The 20405-nt window shown below is 45.1% G+C and overlaps 1 protein-coding gene across 8 annotated transcripts in view; it reads right to left on the bottom strand.

Moving 5' to 3' along the window:
- Positions 1 to 937: 937 nt before the first annotated feature.
- KDM4C (lysine demethylase 4C) overlaps positions 938 to 20405 on the bottom strand; it is a 413873-nt gene continuing 394405 nt past the window's right edge. For all 8 annotated transcript variants that reach the window (XM_053291925.1, XM_053291926.1, XM_053291928.1 and 5 more), the window contains 2 exons: positions 16102 to 16194; positions 938 to 2131 (listed from right to left, as the gene is read on the bottom strand). In XM_053291925.1, coding sequence (XP_053147900.1) covers positions 1955 to 2131; positions 16102 to 16194 — 270 coding nt within the window. In that variant the 3' untranslated portion in view covers positions 938 to 1954. The remainder of the gene's footprint in view (positions 2132 to 16101; positions 16195 to 20405) is intronic.

Raw genomic sequence — 20405 nt, 5'->3', positions numbered from 1 at the left:
TCTATGAGGGAATTTTTTAAAAAGCTCACTAAAATGGCTTATGTTTCTTTTCCAGAGAATACTCATTGGTATGCATAATAAAGGAAACACCATAGATCAAGACTTGGTAGGGAGGACAGGCATTTCATTGAACCTACCTGCATCATTAGTTTATGTTCAAGAACTGGCTGCAGTAAACGAAGTTGAGTATTCTCTATTACACTTATAGACAGCTTTTAAAAGCCCAGCCTTTATTATACTTTCCCCTCAAAGGGTCTGCCTGCACCTTCAGCTGATATTTCTTCAACATGGCAGGAAGTGGCCATGAGGAACTTTGTCCCAAACAATGTGAGGGGTTTAAATAACAATGAATCTTCTTGATCTGTGCCTTGCCCCTGACCTTCACTGTTTTAGCTCATATTAAAGGAAACTCGAGCATGTTTTTAAAAGATCAATTCATGTAATAGGGGACCTCACAGAATTGTATCTCCCCAGTACATTTATATGTCTTTTATGGCAGCAGAACATTTTTCAAAATGTGTGTTTATGGAGGAAGCACAATTAGAATGGCATATTATGCTTTTGTCTGACCTGTTTGTGCCAGCCAGAAAACCATGTTGTTGGAACCTTAATGCTATCTGTCAGTCCCAAAATGGACTCAGGTCAGTCGACACCTTCTAAAACAGCTAGATGACATGCAATAGGAGTTTTGTTTCCAATATGTAAAGCTCTGACCAATTGTCATCCATACATCAACCAATACATCATTTTTTAAAAAATGTGGTTTTACCCTGGTCTTTTAACTGTATTAGTCTTTTGTTTTATATTGTATCTATTTTATTAATGTTGTAAGCTGCCCCAAGCAGTAGTGTTCTTGAGGGGAGGGGCATAAATATTTTAAATCAATAAAAATAAGAAATACCTACTAGATATACAGTGATATTGCCACACTCCAAAATTAGTAAGCAAAGGGACATTATTTATTTCAAACACTACTACATTTTGCAGACTATCATTTCAAAAGGGAAGACCATATTATATTACTATATTACATTCGTTCAAAACTAGCCTGCCAAGCAAAGATATGTAAACTCTAATTTTACAAACACAATGAAAGACAATTTATTGTACAAATTGCTGTTTTCCCCCAAGAGTATCATGAAAAAAATATTTAAAAATAGATGCCAAAAAAATCTCTCTCTTTAAATATACCCCTTTTTCTGAAGACTTCCTCCTTTAGAAACAACACGTCCTCACCCACCACCCTACCCCATCTCATTTCAACAGCTGAGTCTTGTCCCGGAAGTAACTGAAAGCAATGAAAGCATAAACAATGTGAAGAGTACTGTACACATTAATGACCATACAGTATTTGGAGAGATCAGTGCTGTTTATATTTGCATTTGTTTTAGAAAAGCTTTTTTAAAAACCATTAATAAAAACACCAAATGTCTCATAGCAAAAGGGCATAACTCTATTTCCTATCTGCTGACAACCTTCTGTCACTGAGATTCCTAGCCTTTGGACAAATCTCCATCTAGGTAGGTATAACTACTACTGTACTATCCCTTGGCCTGGTTCTTCACTCATAGCTGTTGTGAGACTGTAGATTTTACCTGTGATTGATGTGCTGACAAGACTAGGTATTCACTGATATATGCTTATGTGGGTTCTTATGCACATTATTTGACAGGGCATCTCATTCCCAACATGACACTGACTAATCTTGGATGCAAATCAGACCCTTTAAATTTTTAACCTCAAATTCGGGACCTGAAGTTAACAAAGGCTCTAAGGGTCTGACTCTTGGCATACCTCAAGAAGTATGCTAACCACAAGCTACAAGCCTTGTTTTGAAAAGATAGTTCTTCAAAATAATGATTACTTCCATTTTTCCTTCACCTCACACTTAATACATTTAATCCCCTGCACACACAAAGAAAAAGGGAGGAGGTAAGCACGAGCATTTCTTCCTTCATAGTCTCTTCTGGCACTTCTTCTGGAATGAGGTTTTCAGGAAGCTGCGATATCCAGGGTCATCCACATATTCATTCTTAAATCTGGAACTCAGTACCCTCTGCCTTTTCTTTTCTCCCTGGATAATATCAGCTCCATAGAAGGTGTCTTCAAACCGCATATCAGAAGCTGTAGACTGAAAACAGATAATCATTAGAGGCTACATTTCATGTAGAGAGAGACGAAAATAACAGTGTGGAAAAAGAGTTTTCCTACCTAAGTATAAGCAAGTATTTCCAAATCAAAAGAGGTCTCATTGATCTCTTCAAAAGCAAAAAGCTCCCTTTTTGCCTTCCAGCCAGATACCAGCCTAAATTCTGATCTCAGAGCTGATCTGCACATTCATTATAATCACCTGGTGCAGCTCAGCATTAAGTGGTTCTAACCTAGCCTTCTTCCTGATGTCGTAACTACATAAAAACAGTCCTGCTGGATCAGGTCAAATGCCTGTCTAGTCCAATATTCTGTTTCCCACAGTGACCCACCAGATGCCTCTGGGAACCCCTCAAGCAAGAGATAGGAGTGTTGGTTACTTACTGTGAAGGTTTCTTCCTGCTGCTGCAGAAGTTGAGGTCATCTCATGGGTTATCCTCCCCTACGCTGCTCCTGAAGGCAGGACTATGCAAATCAGTTAGATGTCTTTAAGTAGCCTGGGGAGGACAGCCCACCCAGTTCTGAATAGCCAAGTTGAGAAAAAACTGTAAGAATTTCTCTTCATTTGTCCCAAGGAAGTAGTTTCTGCAGTAGACCCAGGCAGCCCAAGTGGGTGGACCAAGATGTCCTCAGCTCCAGCAGCAGGAACAAGCCTTCATGGTAAGTAACCAACACTCCTTTCCCTGATGCTAGGTGAGGACATCTCATGGGACATGCTGTAGCTGATATTCCAAGGTGGGAGCACCCTGGTCTACTAGGGAGGGAGTACCTGCGCAAAACCCTTCTACCAACAGTGGCCTCTGCTGAGCGTGTAAAGGCTTATAGCATCTTGTAAAGGTTGATGGCCATGTTGCTGCTTTACAAATTTCAGCAAGAGGAGGGTTAGTTGAAAATGTTGCCATTGTTGCAGCTGCTCTGGTAGAGTGAGCCAAAATATACAGAGAAGTAGGAAGGTTTAGGGTGTTGTAAGCCAGAAAAATGCATGCCTTGATCCAACTAGTTATGGTAGAAATAGAGACCTTCTGACCCATAGAAGTAGATAAATACAAACAGCGCATCTGATGACTGAAACTGCTCTGTACGTCTAATGAAGACTTTCAGGCATCTCCTAACATCTATCTTGTGCCAGGTGTGCTCTGAAGGATGTATGGAATTGGGACAAAATGACAGTAACAGAACATCCTGTGAATGATGGACTAGGACAGGGGAGACCCGAGTTCAAATCCCCATTCAGCCATGATACTTGCTGGGTGACTCTGGGCCAGTCACTTCTCTCTCAGCCTGACCTACTTCACAGGGTTGTTGTGAGGAGAAACTTAAGTAAGTAGTACACCACTCTGGGCTCCTTGGAGGAAGTGCAGGATATTAAAAAATGTGTTTAAAAAAAGAAAAAAAAAGGTGGATGGTACTTTAAATATGAAGGACGGATCAGGAATGAGTCCTACAGTTGCGGGGAGGGGTGGGTGGGAATGAAAAGATGCTTGTTGACTGATAGAGTCTATCAGTTGTGAGACTCGCCTGGTAGAAGTAATTGCCACCAGGAAAGCCAACTTATAAGAAAGGAGGTGAAGTGATATACAGTGGTCCCTCTACTTACGAAATTAATCCGTTCCGAATGCACATTTGTAAGTCGAAAAGTTCGTAAGTTGAAAAGCGGTTTCCCATAGGAATGCATTGGGAATGGATTAATGCGTTCCGGAGCCTAGAAAAAAGACCCAGACCCCCAGTAAGGCTTGCAAACTGCACAGGAACATTTCTTTTCAAGAATAAACAGGCAGTAAACAGGCAGGCAAGTCAAGGAAACTGCATGTAAAATTCGTAAGTCGAGGAAACCCCATCTAAAAATTTGTAAGTCGAAAAAACTACATCTAAAACCGGATCTAAAACTGCCGTTTGTAACTCGAAAAATACTTATGTCGAGTAGTTCGTAAGTCGAGGGACCACTGTAGATCAGATGAGTTCAAATGGAGGGCCTTGTAAGATTTGAGGACCTTATGTAAGCTCCACATTGGAAAGTGGTGTATGGTAGGTGGAGATAGTAAGGTAGCTCCCCTAAGAAAACACTGAGGATGAGATTGTAAAAAATGTACCTTTCATGTGTTAGAGGCCAGCAGCCCAGAAATGTGTTTGCCTTTAAGCCCTTGTCTAAACTGTCCTGTAGGAAACTGAGCAAGTCCTTGAGGCTGCAGGTTTCCTTGGGCCTGTGGTTTTGTCTGCACCAGCAAAAGAAAGCCTGCCAAGTAAACTAATAGATGAGGTTGACAGATGCTTTTCTAGAAACTAGAATTGTGTCCAGTACCTTCTTGGAATAGCCGGATTGCCTCAGGAGGTTCTGCTCAGGTCTCCAGCTGGTTAGCCCTAACTAAGCCGGATCATGGTGGAAGACTGGGCCTTGCTGTAGGAGGTCTGTAGATACTGGAAGGAACCATGGGGCTGAGACAGTGAGGTGCAGAATTTCTGGGAACCAGGGTCTCCTCAGCCAGTACAGTGCTACTAGAATGATCCCCACTGTGTACAGGTGAATTTTGCAGAGAAAACAGATGATCAGAGGTAGTGGAGGGAATGCATACAGTAGTTCCTGAGGCCAGGGGTCTGATAGAGCATAGATTTCTTCTGCTCTGTTGCATGGGAAGAATCTTGGTAGTATGGTATTGTCTGGAGCTACGAATAGGAGGACCTGTGGTTTTCCTAGGTGTGATGTAAGGAGATCTAAGACGTGGTAGTTGAGACTCCATTTTGCTCCATTTTAGAATGGTTGTTTGACCTGGGTGGAGTTCTGCTCAGCTGAGCCAGTCTGCTTTGGTGTTGAGGACACCGCTCACATGATGAGCCCACAGAGACGCCAAGTGTGTCTCTGCCCACTGGAGGAGAACGGTCACTTCTTGATGTAATGAGCGCAATCTGGTCCCTCCTTGGCAGTTCATAGGATCATAGGAAGCTGCCATATACTGAGTCAGACCATAGGTCCATCTCACTCAGTATTGTCTTCACAGACTGGCAGCGGCTTCTCCAAGGTTGCAGGCAGGAATCTCTCTCAGCCCATATACTTCATAACCTTGTGGGTTTCCAAATCCTTGTGTGTAAATCTTTGTAGATATATCATGTACAAACAACCACTTTGTATATAATTGTGCTTTGGCAACATATTGTATGCTTTGGTAGTTTGTTGGTTCAATTAAAAAATTCTTGTCCTATAAAAAATAAATAAATCTTGTCCTATCTTGGAGAAGCCAGGGAGGGAACTTGGAACCTTCTGCTCTTCCCAGAGCGGCTTCATCCCCTGAGGGGAATATCTTGCAGTGCTCACACATCAGGTCTCCCATTCAGATGCAACGAAGGCAGACCCTGCTTAGCTATGGGGACAAGTCATGCTTGCTACCACAAGACCAGCTCTCCTCCACATTGACATGGGCATTTGCTGTGATATTGCCCATGTGCACCAGAACATGTTTGTGTTCCAACAGATGTTGAAAGGCTATCAGTGCTAGCTGGATGGCTCTCAATTCTAGTCAGTTGATTCTGTGCTCCTTTTCCTGGGCATCCACATCTCCTGAGCTGAGTACTGGAGGCAGTGGGCTTCCCCCACCCCAACCCCCGCTGACTGGCATCAGTTATCATGATGATTCTGGGTGGGTATAAAATGTTTTCCCCTGGGACAGGCAGTTTAGTACAGGCCACCAGTTCAAAGCCTGACAGAGCTTGGAGGGTACTAGAACTCTCACTTGGGATCTTACTGCTATGGCCTTCTGATAAGGCAGCAGAACCACTGCAGAGGGCATAAATGGAATCTAGCCTAGGGCACTGAATCCAGGGTTGCCACCATGAGTCCTAGGAAATGTGCAAGGGTGAGCAATTGTACCCTGTGGTTGGTGCAGATTGAGTGGCTTATTGCCAGGACCTTCTGGATATGCTCCTGGAGAAGAATTAATCTGTCTAGAGTGGTGTCTATTAAAACGCCTAGGTTCTGCAGTCTCTGGGAGGGGCAAAGATTGATTGATTGATTGATTGATTGATTGAAGTGGTTGACCAGAAAACCATGATTGTTCAAAGCTTGCAGAGTTAGGCGCTTGTCATTGTTGGAAAGCTACTAGGCGTGAAAACACTCAGCTAAGCAGCCCCGCACCAGACAAATTGGCGAGTCAGGATTATTGTCTATTTAGTTTTGGCTGGGCTGCAAAGGCCTGTTGCTGTTTACCGGAGGATCTGTTGTTGTATCTAAACTTATTCCAAAGGGGGTGTTGACGTGGTCTGCTGTCCTTATCCTTTGACTGAAGGGATGAGAGGACTGAAGAGGCTTTTTATTCTGCCTATGGAAATCCTTCTGGGTAACTGGGAGGACTTATCTTTGGTTTCTATGAAGATGTATTTTAATGCCTCCTTGCCCCATAACTTAGAGCCTACATATGCCACAGAAGATACGTTGGCGCAAGAGAAGGCATCTACCTGTCAGTGTTTCAACCAAAGGCTGTGCCTAGCCACATCTGTAGAGGTGGTGGACCTGACTGCAAAGTGTACAGAATCCATAGTAGTGTCAGCCATGAAGGCTTGCACCTTCTGGATCTATAGGAGCATTTGCCTTAGACATATGGGATCGTCGGGTGGATTCTGGATAAGGTCGTCCACCCATAGCAGACATGCTCCGGCAATAATAGAGGCTGCTGCAGAAGAGCGAATGGCAAGAGAAGAAGCCTAATGGGCCCTCTTGAGAGAAGCTTCCATCTTTTCATCAGAGGGATCCCTGAGAGCACTGTTCCCATCCTTAAGCAGCACAGCACTCGATAGAAGGGCCACTACTGGCCCACCTGTGAGTGGACCTTAAAGAAATTCCAGGCTTTCCTGCAGAAAATTGTAAAATTTATTAGCCACAGAACTAGACTTCCTGTTGGAAGCAGGAGAAGCCCACTCTTGCTAAAAGTGTCATAAAGAATTATGGGAAGGGGAAATTCCTTTCCTTGATCTTATTTTTTGGGGAAACAAGAGCCCCTTTAGTGCTGGCCTGTTCTTCTTGGTAACTGCCAGCTGTAATCCAAGAGTCTGAATTGCCTCATTGGCGGCGGGGGGGGGGGGGGGCGCACAAAGTCATCTGGAATAAACAATCTCTTGTGACGTAGAGAAAAAGTCCATGAGTTGGTCATCTGTCCATTCCCCCTCTTCCCTGGGCTCCCGGTTAGGATCCTGGTCACTCTGGTCCCCGGGATTAATAGGTTGAGAGAGAACAGGTGGCAGAGGGGAGGATAGAGTCAAAAAGATCTGGGTCTTGTGGGAGAGACCTGTGAGGATTATGGGAGTCAGGGAGGGGCTTCCCCTATTTTCAGGGTTTTTTTTGCGGGAGGGAACACTTAGCCCTAGTCTCACCAGTTCTGCTGGTGACTCAGTCACCAAAACCTTGGTGGGTCTTTTGGGCTCCGCCCCAGTGCCCTGCTACATGGTTGTTGCTGTTTGGCACACTTTCTGTGATAGGCTGTTGGGACCTACTCTGTCAGCCAGAGCATTCAGCTCACTCTGCTTTGGCCCCGCTGCCGAGGCCCTTGTCAGTTGGACTGTGTTCTCAGAGTGGCCCTTGTGGCAATCGTAGATGGGGATGGGGCTAACTGGGGCCGACTGGTGCTGGACAAGGTCTAGGGCCGGTCTGGGAGGCCCGAGTAGAGCTGGTTGCAGCAGCACCACTGCTTGGAAGGTGTGGACTGGCCCAGAAGGCCTGGGGAGGGGGGTTGGAAGGCAGCAGCAGAACCAACCGCAAAGTCCTATTCTCTCCTGGCAGGGGGCGCCAGCAGTTGAAAACGGGGTCTTACTGTGCAGTTGGTCTTCACGGCGTTCAAGGGGCTCATGACCAGATGGTGAGACACTCGACATCTCTTCCCCCAGGTCCAAAATGCCTGCGTCCAAGGCAAGTGGCGGCAAGGAACTAGAGGTGCTTAGAGCACTGCTCGGGGGCTGAGGTAGAGGAAAATTAAAATTCTTCTGTCTTACCTTAGGAACAAAGATGTTCCTGATATGAGGCTCTCTCTGCATAGCCCAACTGCTGGCACCAGTAACAGAGGAAAGGAGAAGCAGGTTGGTGAAGAGAGGGGTTGTTTTTTTTTTAAGAGATAAAGATAAGGCTTTTAGAGATAAAAAGGTGCTGTCTCTGGAGCGATTGCAGGACTAGAAAAACTGGTTGGGCTATCTTCCCCAGGGTACTTAGTTCTAACTGATTTGCATAGTCCTACCCCCTGGAGCAGCATAGTGAAGGATAACCCACGAGATGTTTCGCAACCCAGCAGCAGGGAAGAAGGCATGTTCTCTCTCCTGCTATTGCTCCCCTGAAACTGATATTCAAAGGCATCCTGCCTCTGAGCTTCGAGGTAGCCTAGAGCCATCAAGACTGGTAGCTATTGATAGACCTGTCCACCATGAATTTGTCTAAGCCCCTTTTAAAGCCATCCAATCTGGTGGCCATCACTATGACCCGTGGCACAGAATGTGATATATTAATTATGTGCTGTATGAAAAAGTACTTCCCTTTGTCAGTCCTAAATTTTCTGGCAGTCAGTTTCATGTGATGATCCCTGGATCTAGTGTTATGAAAGAGGGAGAAAAATTTCTTTCTATCCACCCTCTCCACCCAATGCATAATTTTATAGACCTCTATCACATCTCCCCTTAGTCTTTTTTCTAAGATAAAAAGCCCCAGATATTGTAACCTTGGAATGTGTTCCAGGCTTCTGAGCATCTTGGTTGCCATCTCCTGCATTTTCCAGTCCTAAAATGTCCTTTTTAAGATATAGTGACCAAAAATGTATACAGTACAGTACTCCAAATCTGGCCACACCATAGATTTGTATAAGGGCATTATAATAGTAGCAGTTTTATTTTCAACCCCTTTCCTGATCCTTAGCATGGAATTTGTCTTTTTGACAGCTACTGCACACTGAGTTTCAATGACCTGTCCACCACAACCCCAAGATCTCTCATGGTTAGTCACCAATGGCTCAGTTCCCATTAGTATATATGTGAAGCTGGAAGTTTTTTGGTTCAGTGTGCATCACTTTACACTTGCTTACATTGAACCGTATTTGCCAAGTTGTTGCTCACTCCCCCAGTTTGGAGAGTTCATTTTGGGTTTAACTACACTAAATAATTTAATGTCATCTGCAAATCTGGCCACCTCACTGCTAACCCCAACTTCTAGATCATTTATAAATAAACACACACTGGTCCTGGTACAGATCCTAGATTTCTATGCAAAAGAAGGTTTTTTTAAAAGAAAAATGTGGGGGAATATACAAACATGTAGACCTGCACTCTGAAGTGATATAAACAGTCTTAATGTGATTGTGCTGATTGTGTGGATGCATTCTTAAACCTCCTTTATATTTTCTGTACCTGGTATGGTGACACTGCAGTTGCCCCAAAGCTAGTCCAGGTGGTATGTGTAAAGACATGCACTCATGTGGTTTGGCTCCCTGCTGTGTTTACAGACCACACAGGTGATGGATATTCCAAGGAACCAGGTGTTTGAAAACACATGAAGAAGCCTCATCAACTGGGCAGATTAAACATTCCTAAACAGATACATGTGGGAGCAACCACAAAGGCATGTAAGAGGGGAGTGAGCCTTTGTCCTGGCATATTGGTGAACCCTCCACAAGGCTAGGAGTGTTCACTCACAGTTCAACAGGGGGTGCTAGCAAGGATGCACTGCTGAGGCTGCCAGGGTAGGTCACAGCCAGGGCTAAGCGAAGGTTGGTGCAGGGCTGCTCAAGAAGGCAGGAACTGGGTAGCAGCAGAGTCTGGAGCAAGTAGTTGGTTGGGTCAGGATCAAGGCTGCAGGTGGTGTCCGAAAGCAAGAGCTGAGTAGTTAAGATCCCTGCAACTGGCTGGGTCCCACAGCAAGGGGGAGCTGGAGACAGGGTCACCAAGAGCTGTTCCAGCAGTGAGCAGGCTAGACTGAGAGGCTTATTAAGCTGAGGCTTGGAGGGAAAGGAAATATTGTGCCGTCAAGTCGGTGTCTACTCCTGGCAACCACAGAGCCCTGGCAACCCACAGAGGGGTTTACCATTGCCTTTCTCCCGTGCAGTATGAGATGGTGCGGTTTTTTGCCGTTGTCACTGAAGTGAGAATCTGCCTCCAAGCACCTTCCTATATCGCGGCTGTCTGATACAGGTGATTATAAATATATATTTACTATGCACAGTCTGGGAAGCACACGGGCAGGGATTCAAACTAACAGCCTCTTGCTCCCTAGGCAAGCTGCTTCCCCACTGCACCACTGCAGCTGATGAGGCTTGGAGAGCAGAGGCTAATGAGGCATTTGTCACAGCTGGGGCTGCCTGCCTCCTGGATCATGAGTCAAACTCTCCTTGCAAGGAGACCCTGTTCCTTGCTCACAGGTAGCCCTTGAGCTGAGTTCTTTCCTGGCAGCTAAACATGCACTCCACCTGCATTCTCGGTGGGCTTTGCAGACTTTCCTCCGGTGCTGCTCATGCTGATTGGAAGGCTCCTCCTGATCTGAATCCACCAGGGGTTTTGAGGGGACTCCTCCACATCCATGATAGTCCAGGAATGGGAGACTCACACTCTGAGGGCTCTGGGATGCTCTCTTCTGTGGTATCCCCTGGTTCCAAGGCCTTGGGAGGGACTTCAGAAGGGTCTCTGCTTCCTGTCTCAGTGGAGATTCAGTGGGTGTGCCAGGAATCCCTGGTTTGTCAGTCCTAGCCCCACTCCTGACCCTGTTCAGGCTCGTTCCTGGGGCACCCATCAAGAACCAGTTCCATGGCTATGTCCTGATCAAACTCCTCTGAGTCTGACAAGTGGTCTGGGGCAATCCCTGATAGCCTTAGCCATTTTTGGCCTCAGCCAGAATGTGGTTATTCACACTCAGTTCCTTCTCCTCCAGGCTCTCTCTCTGACCACCTTTGTCCTCAGCATCTCCCTCTGATATATAGCTTCCTACCCATTTTCATTTTCTGGCTCCCTTCCTGGCTCGTGTGTAGGTCTTTTCTCATAAGCAGGCTTCTCTTAGGGTCAAGGAAACCAACTGCTGGTACTTCCTTAGCAGCTCCCCTCTCTGCTCACCTTCTTCTTCTTTTTCTTCCTGTCATAACTCTGCTCCTGCATCTGGGGGCTTCTGCAAAGTGGGGGTCCTCCTTAAAACTCACAGGGGGGATTTCTGGATAGGTAGTGGCTGAAACCTTCCTTATTATCCAGCAACCACAGATTGATTCTGAGACTATAGTAGGAGGGATCACCTGCATCATCTACTATAGAACCACTGGAAATGCATTGATGGGAACAGTAGTTAAGCACATGGCTTCTGGGACAGTTAAGGAACACACACAGAGAGAATTGAGAGGGGCTAGGCAAGGGTTCATTCTATATGCTGCTTTCCTGGCCTCTTTAGAGGGATCTTCTCCCTGCAATGGTGCAGGAGTTGCCTTTGTGCAGACAGGCTTCAAATATTTTATAGTTCAAGCACCCCATTCATAAAAGCCACATCTGAAGCAGGGGCACATGGAACTCACCCACAGGCCCTAGAATGGTCTGAAGATACCTGATATAGTTCAATCTTTAAAATTAACACGTGTCCCTAGTTCAGATGCAACTTTATCAGAGTTTCAGAAATATGAGTAATATTTGGGTCTGCAAACCCTGCTTGCCAACAACTGTTCCCCTGCAATGATTGACACTATTATCCACCTTTGATCCCCTCATCCTGGTAGTGGAGAGAAGCTCCAAACCACTTGACTTGTTTCCAGACTTCTTCAACCACAAGATGTCCCAGTGCTCCCCTTGCACCCACCTCTCACCATTGCTTCTCTCTGCACCTTGGCTCCACTCTCAAGCATGATCTCAAACAATGACTTAACCTTAAATGCCCATGATCCTGCCTGTGTTCTGGCTGCAGTCAAAGCTGCTTTTCCAACACCTGAGTCCCCTTCAGCCGCTGCTTTCTTCTTTGACTGTGGTGTCAGTGCTGTACTGCTGCCATCACCCTACTTTGTGCTACAGAAGTGAAAGGAGCAGCCTGCATGTGTACTGAGATGTGCAGTTTCTCTCTCTCCACCTTAGCAAAGTCAGGAAACTGATCTCTACAACAGTTTGCTGTGCTAGGCTGAGCAAGGAGAGACTTTACTGAATTGTTGTCAAAAGACCTGCATGATGGATAGAACTTTGCCATGGCCAGATGCCAGAAGATGTGCCTGGATACTGGGGGATTCCCAGATTTCAGAAAACATTATAAAAATATAATTAACTTCCTTCAACAGTTAAGATTATCACAGACAAAAGTAAAAATGATCTATAAAGCTGTCACAATTTCAAAACAATAGCAGAATGCTGCTGAACCTGTACAGCTATTCTTAGTCAAATGTAACAATAAAAAAGATATACAGTATATCTAATTAATTATAAGCTCCTAATGAATAGTTTAAAGCAATGAATAGTAATGGGACATTACTATAATTTTCCTAAATGTAAAAGTTAAAAATAATTAGTCTACTGTTCTCATGAATTGGCATGTTTATTATACAAACCAATCTATCTTATGCATGTTGTCAGCTATATGTTGGTTCTCCTAATTCTGCTTCCAGATTTTGAAATGTGTAGACTAGATGTCTCCAATTAATACAAGATATATTTCTGCTTATCACTTTCTCATCTACCAAATAATCTACCATAATGCCTCTTGTCTGACTGAAGGTGTGAGATATACTTGGTGAGTCTTTTGCTACCTTCAAAATATGACATACCTTTCTTACTCAATATGTTTCCCTTGACTCGTACATCCCTAGTCACACTTCTGTCAATTCCCAACTGGAGATCATCCATCAGGCCAACCAAGACAATCTCACCATTGTATGGACCTATTCAAACCCGCCCAAAAGCCGGTCTGAATAGGTCCAAGATTGCCTAGGTCATATTTTAAAATATGCAAGCAGAGTATGGTGGGAGTAAATAAGCACTTGTGCATCAGGCAGCAAATCTGCTGACTTCCAGATCAGATCCCTGGAAAGCAGCTGTTGTAGCCCTCCCTAACTCTAGCTAAGTCTAAGCAATCAGCTTGCAGTCTCTCAAATTAATTTCAAACAGTTTCAATCTAGAGATTTGGTGCTGGGTGTTACTAGTATGCTGATGACATGGAAATCTATTTCTCCGTGTCATCTTCATCAGGGACTGGCATAACTTCCCTAAATGCCTGTCTGCACGCGCCAATGGGCTGGATGAGGGATAACATATTGAGGGTGAATCCAAGCAAGATGGAGGTAATTTTGTGGGGGGTCATAACTTAGGAGATGGCTTAGTGCTGCCAGAGGACTATTGACACTCCCTCAGAAGGAACAGGTATGTAGTATGGGAGTACTTCTTGATTCAGGCCTCTCTCTGGTTTCTTAGGTTGAGGCAATGGCCAGGTGTGCTTTTTATCAGCTTAGGCTGATATGCCGACTATGGCCATTTTTGGAGGAATTCAACCAAAAAACTGGTACATTTGCTGGTAACTTCCAGACTTGACTGCTGCAATGCGCTCTATGTGGGGCTGCCTTTGTACATAGTCCAGAATCTGTAATTGGTACAAAATGTGGCAGCCAGGTTAGTCTCCAGGGCAACCCAAAGAGACCATATCACTCCCATTTTAAAAGCATTTCACTGGCTGCCCATACATTTCCGGGCAAAAAATAAAATGCTGGTCATTACCTATAAAGCCCTGGGCTTGGGCGCAGGGTATTTAAGAGAGTGTCTTCTCCTTCAAAACTCCCACTGCTGATTAAAATCTTCTGCAGAGGTCCACCTGTGGCTGCCCCGAACTCATTTGGTGGCAACACAGGGCAGGCTTTCTCTTTAGCTTCCCCGAGGTTTTGGAACAAACTCCCTGTTGTTGTAAGAGCTTCCCCATCTCTAGCAGGTTTTAAAAGATCTCTCAAGACATATTTTCCCCCAAGCCTTTGATTATCTGTAAGTTGGTTTTTATTGTTGTTTTGCAGTTGTAAGCTGGTTTTTATTTGTTGGTTTTTACATTTATATACTAGCCCATACAAAAAAGTCCTTGGGTGGTTCACAATTAAAAAAAATTGTTTTAAATTGTTTTTAAATTTTTAACTGTTTTAATTTGGTTTTAATTCAGGTTTTATTGCTTTGCAAACCACCATGAAACATTGCTATGTGGTGCTAGAGAAATGTAATAAATAAATAAATAAAGCAATTTTAGAATGATCTTGCAGGTCTGCAGTGTTTTCTCATCCAAAGGAAATGAAACCCTATAATGCTAACTCTGGACCACTTGTTACACTCCAGAGAAATGGAGAACAGATTATAATATTGTTATATATTTATTTCTCCTAGGCGTACCCATCACTAATCCCATGTGTGGCAGCTCTCTTGAGGGTTCGCAAGCAGCTGCTGAATAGCGACTGGACGGGGGAGAAAATAGGGATGCGGCCGCGGGTAGGCCGGCCGCCAGGAGCAGGCAGGTGGGAGGGAGGAGGTGGCAGTGGGCTGGCTTTTCGGCCAGCCCGCCAGCCAGAAACCGAGGGTGGGCAAAGAAGCGGGCTGCTCCTGCTAGTGGCCGGCCGGCCAGCAAGAGCAACACGTGGTGGCAGGTGGGCCAGCCGGAGCAGGTGGCGGCGGTGGGCCAGCCCAGCCGCAAGGAATTGGCAGGTGGGAGGAGGTGGCGGGCTGGCTGGAAAGTCGGCCCACCAGCCAGAAACCACGTGGGCGGGGAGGAGAAGCAGGGCGGGGGGAGAAGCAGGCCGGTGGAGGTGCAGATGCTCTGCACCCCACCCAGCTAGTATTACTCATTTATTTATAATTTTATACTGCCTGATATGTACATCTCTAGGCAGTGTACAAATTTTAATATTAAAAATCAGATTAAAATTCATAACACAATTTAAAAAAAATTATATTTTGTTTAAACACTATAAAAACAATATAAAACAAAATTATTAAAATTAATTCTAATTAAAAGCTTGAGAGAACAGGAGAGTCTTGAGGGTCTTCCTGAAAACAAGCAGAGAAGGAGATGCTCTTATTTCAGCAGAGAGCATATTCCAAAGCCTTGGGGCAGCCACAGAGAAAGCTTAGTCCTGAGTTGCCACCAGACAAGCTGGTGGTAATTGTAACCGGATCTCTCCAGAAAATCGTAAAAGGTGGGAGGGTTCATGACAAAGGAGGCACTCTCTAAAATAAGCTGGACCTAAGCCATTAAGGGCTTTATAGGTAATGACCTATTTCACCCGGAAACATGCCGGCAGCCAGTGCAGTTCTTTCAAAACCGGTGTTATATGGTCCCTTCATGTTGTCCCAGAGACCAATCTGGGCTGCCGCATATCTGTACCAATTGTAGTTTCTGGACTACATATAAAGGCAGTCTCACAGAGAGCACATTACAGTAGTCAAGTCTGGAGGTTACCAACATATGTACCACTGTTTTAAGGTCATTCACCTTTAGAAATGGAAATAGTTGCTGTATCAGCCGAAGCTGATAAAAAGCGCTCCTGCCCACTGCCTCAACCTGATAAACCAAGGAGACCTTTGGGTCCAGGAGCACTCCCAAGCTATGTACCTGAGCTTTCAGGGGGAATGTGACCCCATCCAGAACAGGCAGATCTAAACCATCTCTCGGGACCCAATCCCTCACAGTGAGTACCTCCGTCTTATTTGGATTCAACCGCAGTTTTATGGCAGAAATTGGCAACCTAAAGTCCACCAAAGGCTGTTTTCCTTGACATTTTGTTTCACCTGAATGAGTTGCCTTGTGAATGAGTTTCCATGTGCCAACATCAAAGGGTCCAAGAAGAAAAGACTCTGCAGACCAGACAAGGCCTTGCATGTCTACCCCATGGTGTGGTAGACTTAAGAAAGTCACAAGGACTGACTCCTAATATTTGTAAGTGTGATACTGAGAATTTCAGAAGTTGGCTTAATCCTAGTTTTGCCCAAATTTCTGGCCCCAACATTTTCTTTGTGGATGCTTACAAATCGAGCTCTCACTCTCTTGGGCAGCTCCTCATCAAGGGTGTAGATTTCTTCTCTCTTCGTTGCTATCTGAGAGCCATCTTCAAACTCTACCTAATTGTAAAAAGATAATTCATCAAATTATAATTATTAACTGCATTATGTGAGCCTCTGTTACTCATATGGAATAACACTAATGGCTGCGTACTTTGGTTAAGAAATATACTGTATAAGAAATAAAAAAATAATTAAGGTGCTAAATTTTAGGAAAACTTGGAATATCAACTTACGTAAAAATGATTTAAGGAAAAATAAAAAGGTAAGTGGAAGAAATTTAAAGACATGGTGCCTTTGATTAATTATTAACAAGGAAGTATGAGAGGCTGTTTTCTCTGGCAATTTGATTTTTTAAAAAAGTTTAAAGATTTTACAAAATTTCCAAAATAGTTAGGCTCAAGATCATTTAGATTAGATTTTACCTAAGAGCTAAAATGATTTGGGAATTCCTGTTACAAAATATGTGCAGTTCTTCCTTGATACATATATCATCTGTGTACAAACACCTGAAAACAGAGTGATTTCTTGTATCTTTTATATGAGCATGTTTATTGTTATTTAGGTTTTAAAATACAACTACATGGAATGTGGCATAATTAATCTGGTCCAAGCTTAACAGTGCAAAAGGTTATAAATATTCTCATCAGAAACTAGTGGAGAGAGAGAAAGGAACACTAGATATACTGAACTCCTCCAAAATATCCAAAGTTATACAGAATATTAGAATAACTTGATGCATTTGCCTCTAATTTTCCAAGTGATGAGAATTCATCTCTCTGTTTTCAAGGTTGTGGAAGACTTATGTCAAAAGGAGGAAGGTATGAGTGATACTAAAGGAAATGCCAGTTAACAGAATTATATTGAATCTGATGGAATTTCTTTAGAATAGTCTGTTCAGAAGATGAAAAGCTTTATCGTACTTAGGTTTAGATCTAATCCAGCATGAACCCCTTTAGCAGAAAATGAGAAAGGGAATGTAGCTAGGTGTAGGGAATGCTAAATTACTCTGCATCAGCACTAGTTGTGCCTTCTAGAAGTTCTAAGTTACTATTCTGACATCACTTTTTACCTATCAGAATGGATATCTGGTAGTATCTACAGCTGCATATTTTTACAAACTGACCAAGTTTGGAAAAAATGCTCAAAGGATCAATTCATTGATTAGATGTCATGAAAATTCAGACACATGGGGGAGGGGGGAATATCTAATGTGTAGCTGTTACATACTTCTGGGGGCAGGCAAGCACAAGTTCCAATCCCTAGCCCTACCCTGCATAGACGCAGTGGCAATCTTAGGACCGGACCTCTGGTCCAATGTCTGGCACTCCACCGGGGGGGTGGGGTTTCCAAATGTTCCCCGGGTCATGACCCTCCAGCCTCTATGGTGGCGCACCGGCCTGTACTGCCAGTGATCTGGCATGAAGATTGGAAACAGTGCAACCAGCGGGCAGTCGTGTGTTTGCCTAGTGGGAGGGCCCTCCAAATCTCCCCCCAGAAATAGTGCCAGCCCATGATGCTTCGCCCAGCCAAGGAGGGGACCCTGCAAATGTCCCCTGGGCCCCATGGCAGCGGCACTGGCCTGGCTGCACTGTGCACCCAGCAGACAGCCATGTGTGTGTGCAGGCCTTGCCATGTGCTCATGTGCAGCAAAATTAGCAAGCTCCGTTGTGGGCCCCATCAGCATGCCTGCCCAATCTCTCTTCCTTGCTGGGCCATGTGCTCTCTCAACAAGGCAAAACCCACGGCTGCTCCAGCCAGCCTGCCCACATTCTCTCTTCTACATGGCAGATGGGGCAGCAGCCACCTCACCTATATGTGCATTTGTGTGTGGGTTTTTTTTAATGCTTAATAAATTAATTGCTTTCAGGGCAGCTGCAAACTACTTTGGTGGACCACCTGCCAGCCAGCATTAGGGATGTGCAGACCAGTCCGGCACTTTGGTCCACCCCAGTTCTGTCGGACCGGAACCGGACCGCTAGGTCCGGCCCGGCAGGTCTGTGAATTTTTTTTTAAATTTTAAAGTCAAGAAGTACCTGTAGCCCCTTCGGGGGGCTTGCTAAAGTCATGGGTGGGGGGTCCGTGCGGGTTCCTTCTCCCCTGCTGGCCTTCCTCATCACTGCCGTGGCTGGGTAACTGAAGCATTTTCGACCCGTTCAGGCCTCCATAAGAGGCGGTGGCCGCCATTTTGGCCTCGCAGAGAGCATTTGCACATACGTGGCGGCCGCCAAAATGGCAGCTGCTGCCTCTTACGGAGGCCCAAAAGGGCTGAAAATGCTTCAGTTACCTGGCTGCAGCAGCTGCGGCAGTGATGAGGAAGGCCGGCAGGGGGAGAAGGAACCTGCACGGACCCCACAACCGCTGCTGGCTCTCCCAGCCATGCCCCCTGCATCTGACTTCAGATGCAGCATCTGACCTCAGACGCAGGGGGCAGGGTTTTGCTCACAAGCGGAGCCGCGTGCCCTGTTTCCGAGCAAATTCCTGGCCAGCGCTGCACATGCAGTGTGGCTGGAAGCAGCCTGCCCTGATTTAAAAGGCAGGGAGACATGTTCCCAGCCAGGCTGGGAAGCTGGCGCTAGGCTAAGCTGCTCAAAATGGAGCCGCGTTTATCTAGATTGGATCACTGGAATGTGGTCGTTGTGGGGCTACCTTTGAAGACTCTCCAGAAACGTCAGCTGGTAAAAATGCTGCTGCAAAAGTTCTGACTGATATCAGCTTTTGGGAGCATGTTCCTTTCCTGTACCCGCTGCACTGGCTACTGGTCCATTTCCATGCATGTTACAAGCTTCTGGTTATTACTTTAAAATTCTAAATTACTTTAGAACTTACTAAAGGTCTATTACTTCAAAGTTCTAAATGATATCTCCCCTCATGTGGATTTGGTCATTCTCTGTAGCCCTTTTGCACATTTCTTTGCTTTCTGAGTTACAGTTGGTAGGGACATGCAAAAGGGTCAGGAACTATTTAAGACTGGGAATATGAACATTTGCACGCTGCTGACCCATATGGTAGCCAGCTGAACTATGCCACAGCAGAAGTGTCATAGCCACTATGGAGCATAGGGGTGGACAAATATCCTTGGGCCACCAGGGTCCAGAGTCTGCCTGGCACCCAGCTAGTTGCGAATGAACTGCTCATTGGTTGAGTGGGTGACGGAAGGCACTTCTAGGTTTCCATACCAGTCATATCCCTTGCATCAGCCAGTTGAGGAACCACTCACCAACTGGGAGAGGGCTAGGTGATGGTGGTGCAGTCGTGCTCCAATGCTGGCTGCAATCCTTGCATTGATGTGCTGATGCCGGCACAAGGGGAATGCCTGGTGTCGAAACCCAGAAGTGCTACCCATCACTCTCCCCAACATTTTGGTGGGGAGGAGGGGATCAGTAGGGGCAACAAGGTAGTGGGGAAGGGGCCAATGCCAACCATCATATACCCTTGTATGGCAACCTTGCCAGGCATGGAGTCCTCGGGTCCTGAATTGGCCCCAAGCAGCCAGGCAGTTCATTGGCTTCTTCCAGGATAGGATATAAAGGCTTCCTGCCTGGGTTCAGCTTTAGCCCTAATTTCATTATCTCCTTGGTTCTGGTTACTTGTGCTTTTTTATCCTGCTTGGCCTGACCCCTAGATTTTTTGGCTTCATTTTCACTCCTGGTGGCGCAGAAGAGCCCCTGGTGGCACAGTGGTAAAACTGCCGCCCTGTAACCAGAAGGTTACAAGTTTGATCCCGACCAGGGGCTCAAGGTTGACTCAGCCTTCCATCCTTCTGAGGTCGGTAAAATGAGTACCCAGAATGTTGGGGGGCAATATGCTAAATCATTGTAAACCGCTTAGAGAGCTCCAGCTATAAAGCGGTATATAAATGTAAGTGCTATTGCTATTGCTATTGCTCCTGATTCTTGTTTGTTAGCTCAGTTTTTACCCTTTGCTTCAACTCTTCAACTGGCTGGTCTCCTGATCTTGATTCCTGATTTTGTCAGCTCAGCTTTGACTTTTTGTGTTGCTGCTGACTCCCTATTTGCTTCCTGATGCCAGTTCCTCATATTTTCCTCTATTGGGTTCTCTGGTCCTGACTTAAACTCTTACACATCCTCCAGTGCTTTTCTTTTGGTGTATTATTTTTCTATCTTAGTTTATTATTGCTTTTATTGTTATATGATTTTGATTTCAAAGCCCCTTGAGTGCCTCCAGTTTAGAAGTGGAAAGACAAGATATAAATTACTTTATAAATAAAACACAACTAGGAACTTCCAGAACATCCCACTGGGCCTAAT

The sequence above is a fragment of the Hemicordylus capensis genome, chromosome 2 (assembly GCF_027244095.1).
Source record: "Hemicordylus capensis ecotype Gifberg chromosome 2, rHemCap1.1.pri, whole genome shotgun sequence".
NCBI classification, from domain to species: Eukaryota; Metazoa; Chordata; class Lepidosauria; order Squamata; family Cordylidae; genus Hemicordylus; species Hemicordylus capensis.
Note: the sequence above shows the minus strand (reverse complement) of the source record. Positions and strands in the feature narration are given on the sequence as shown.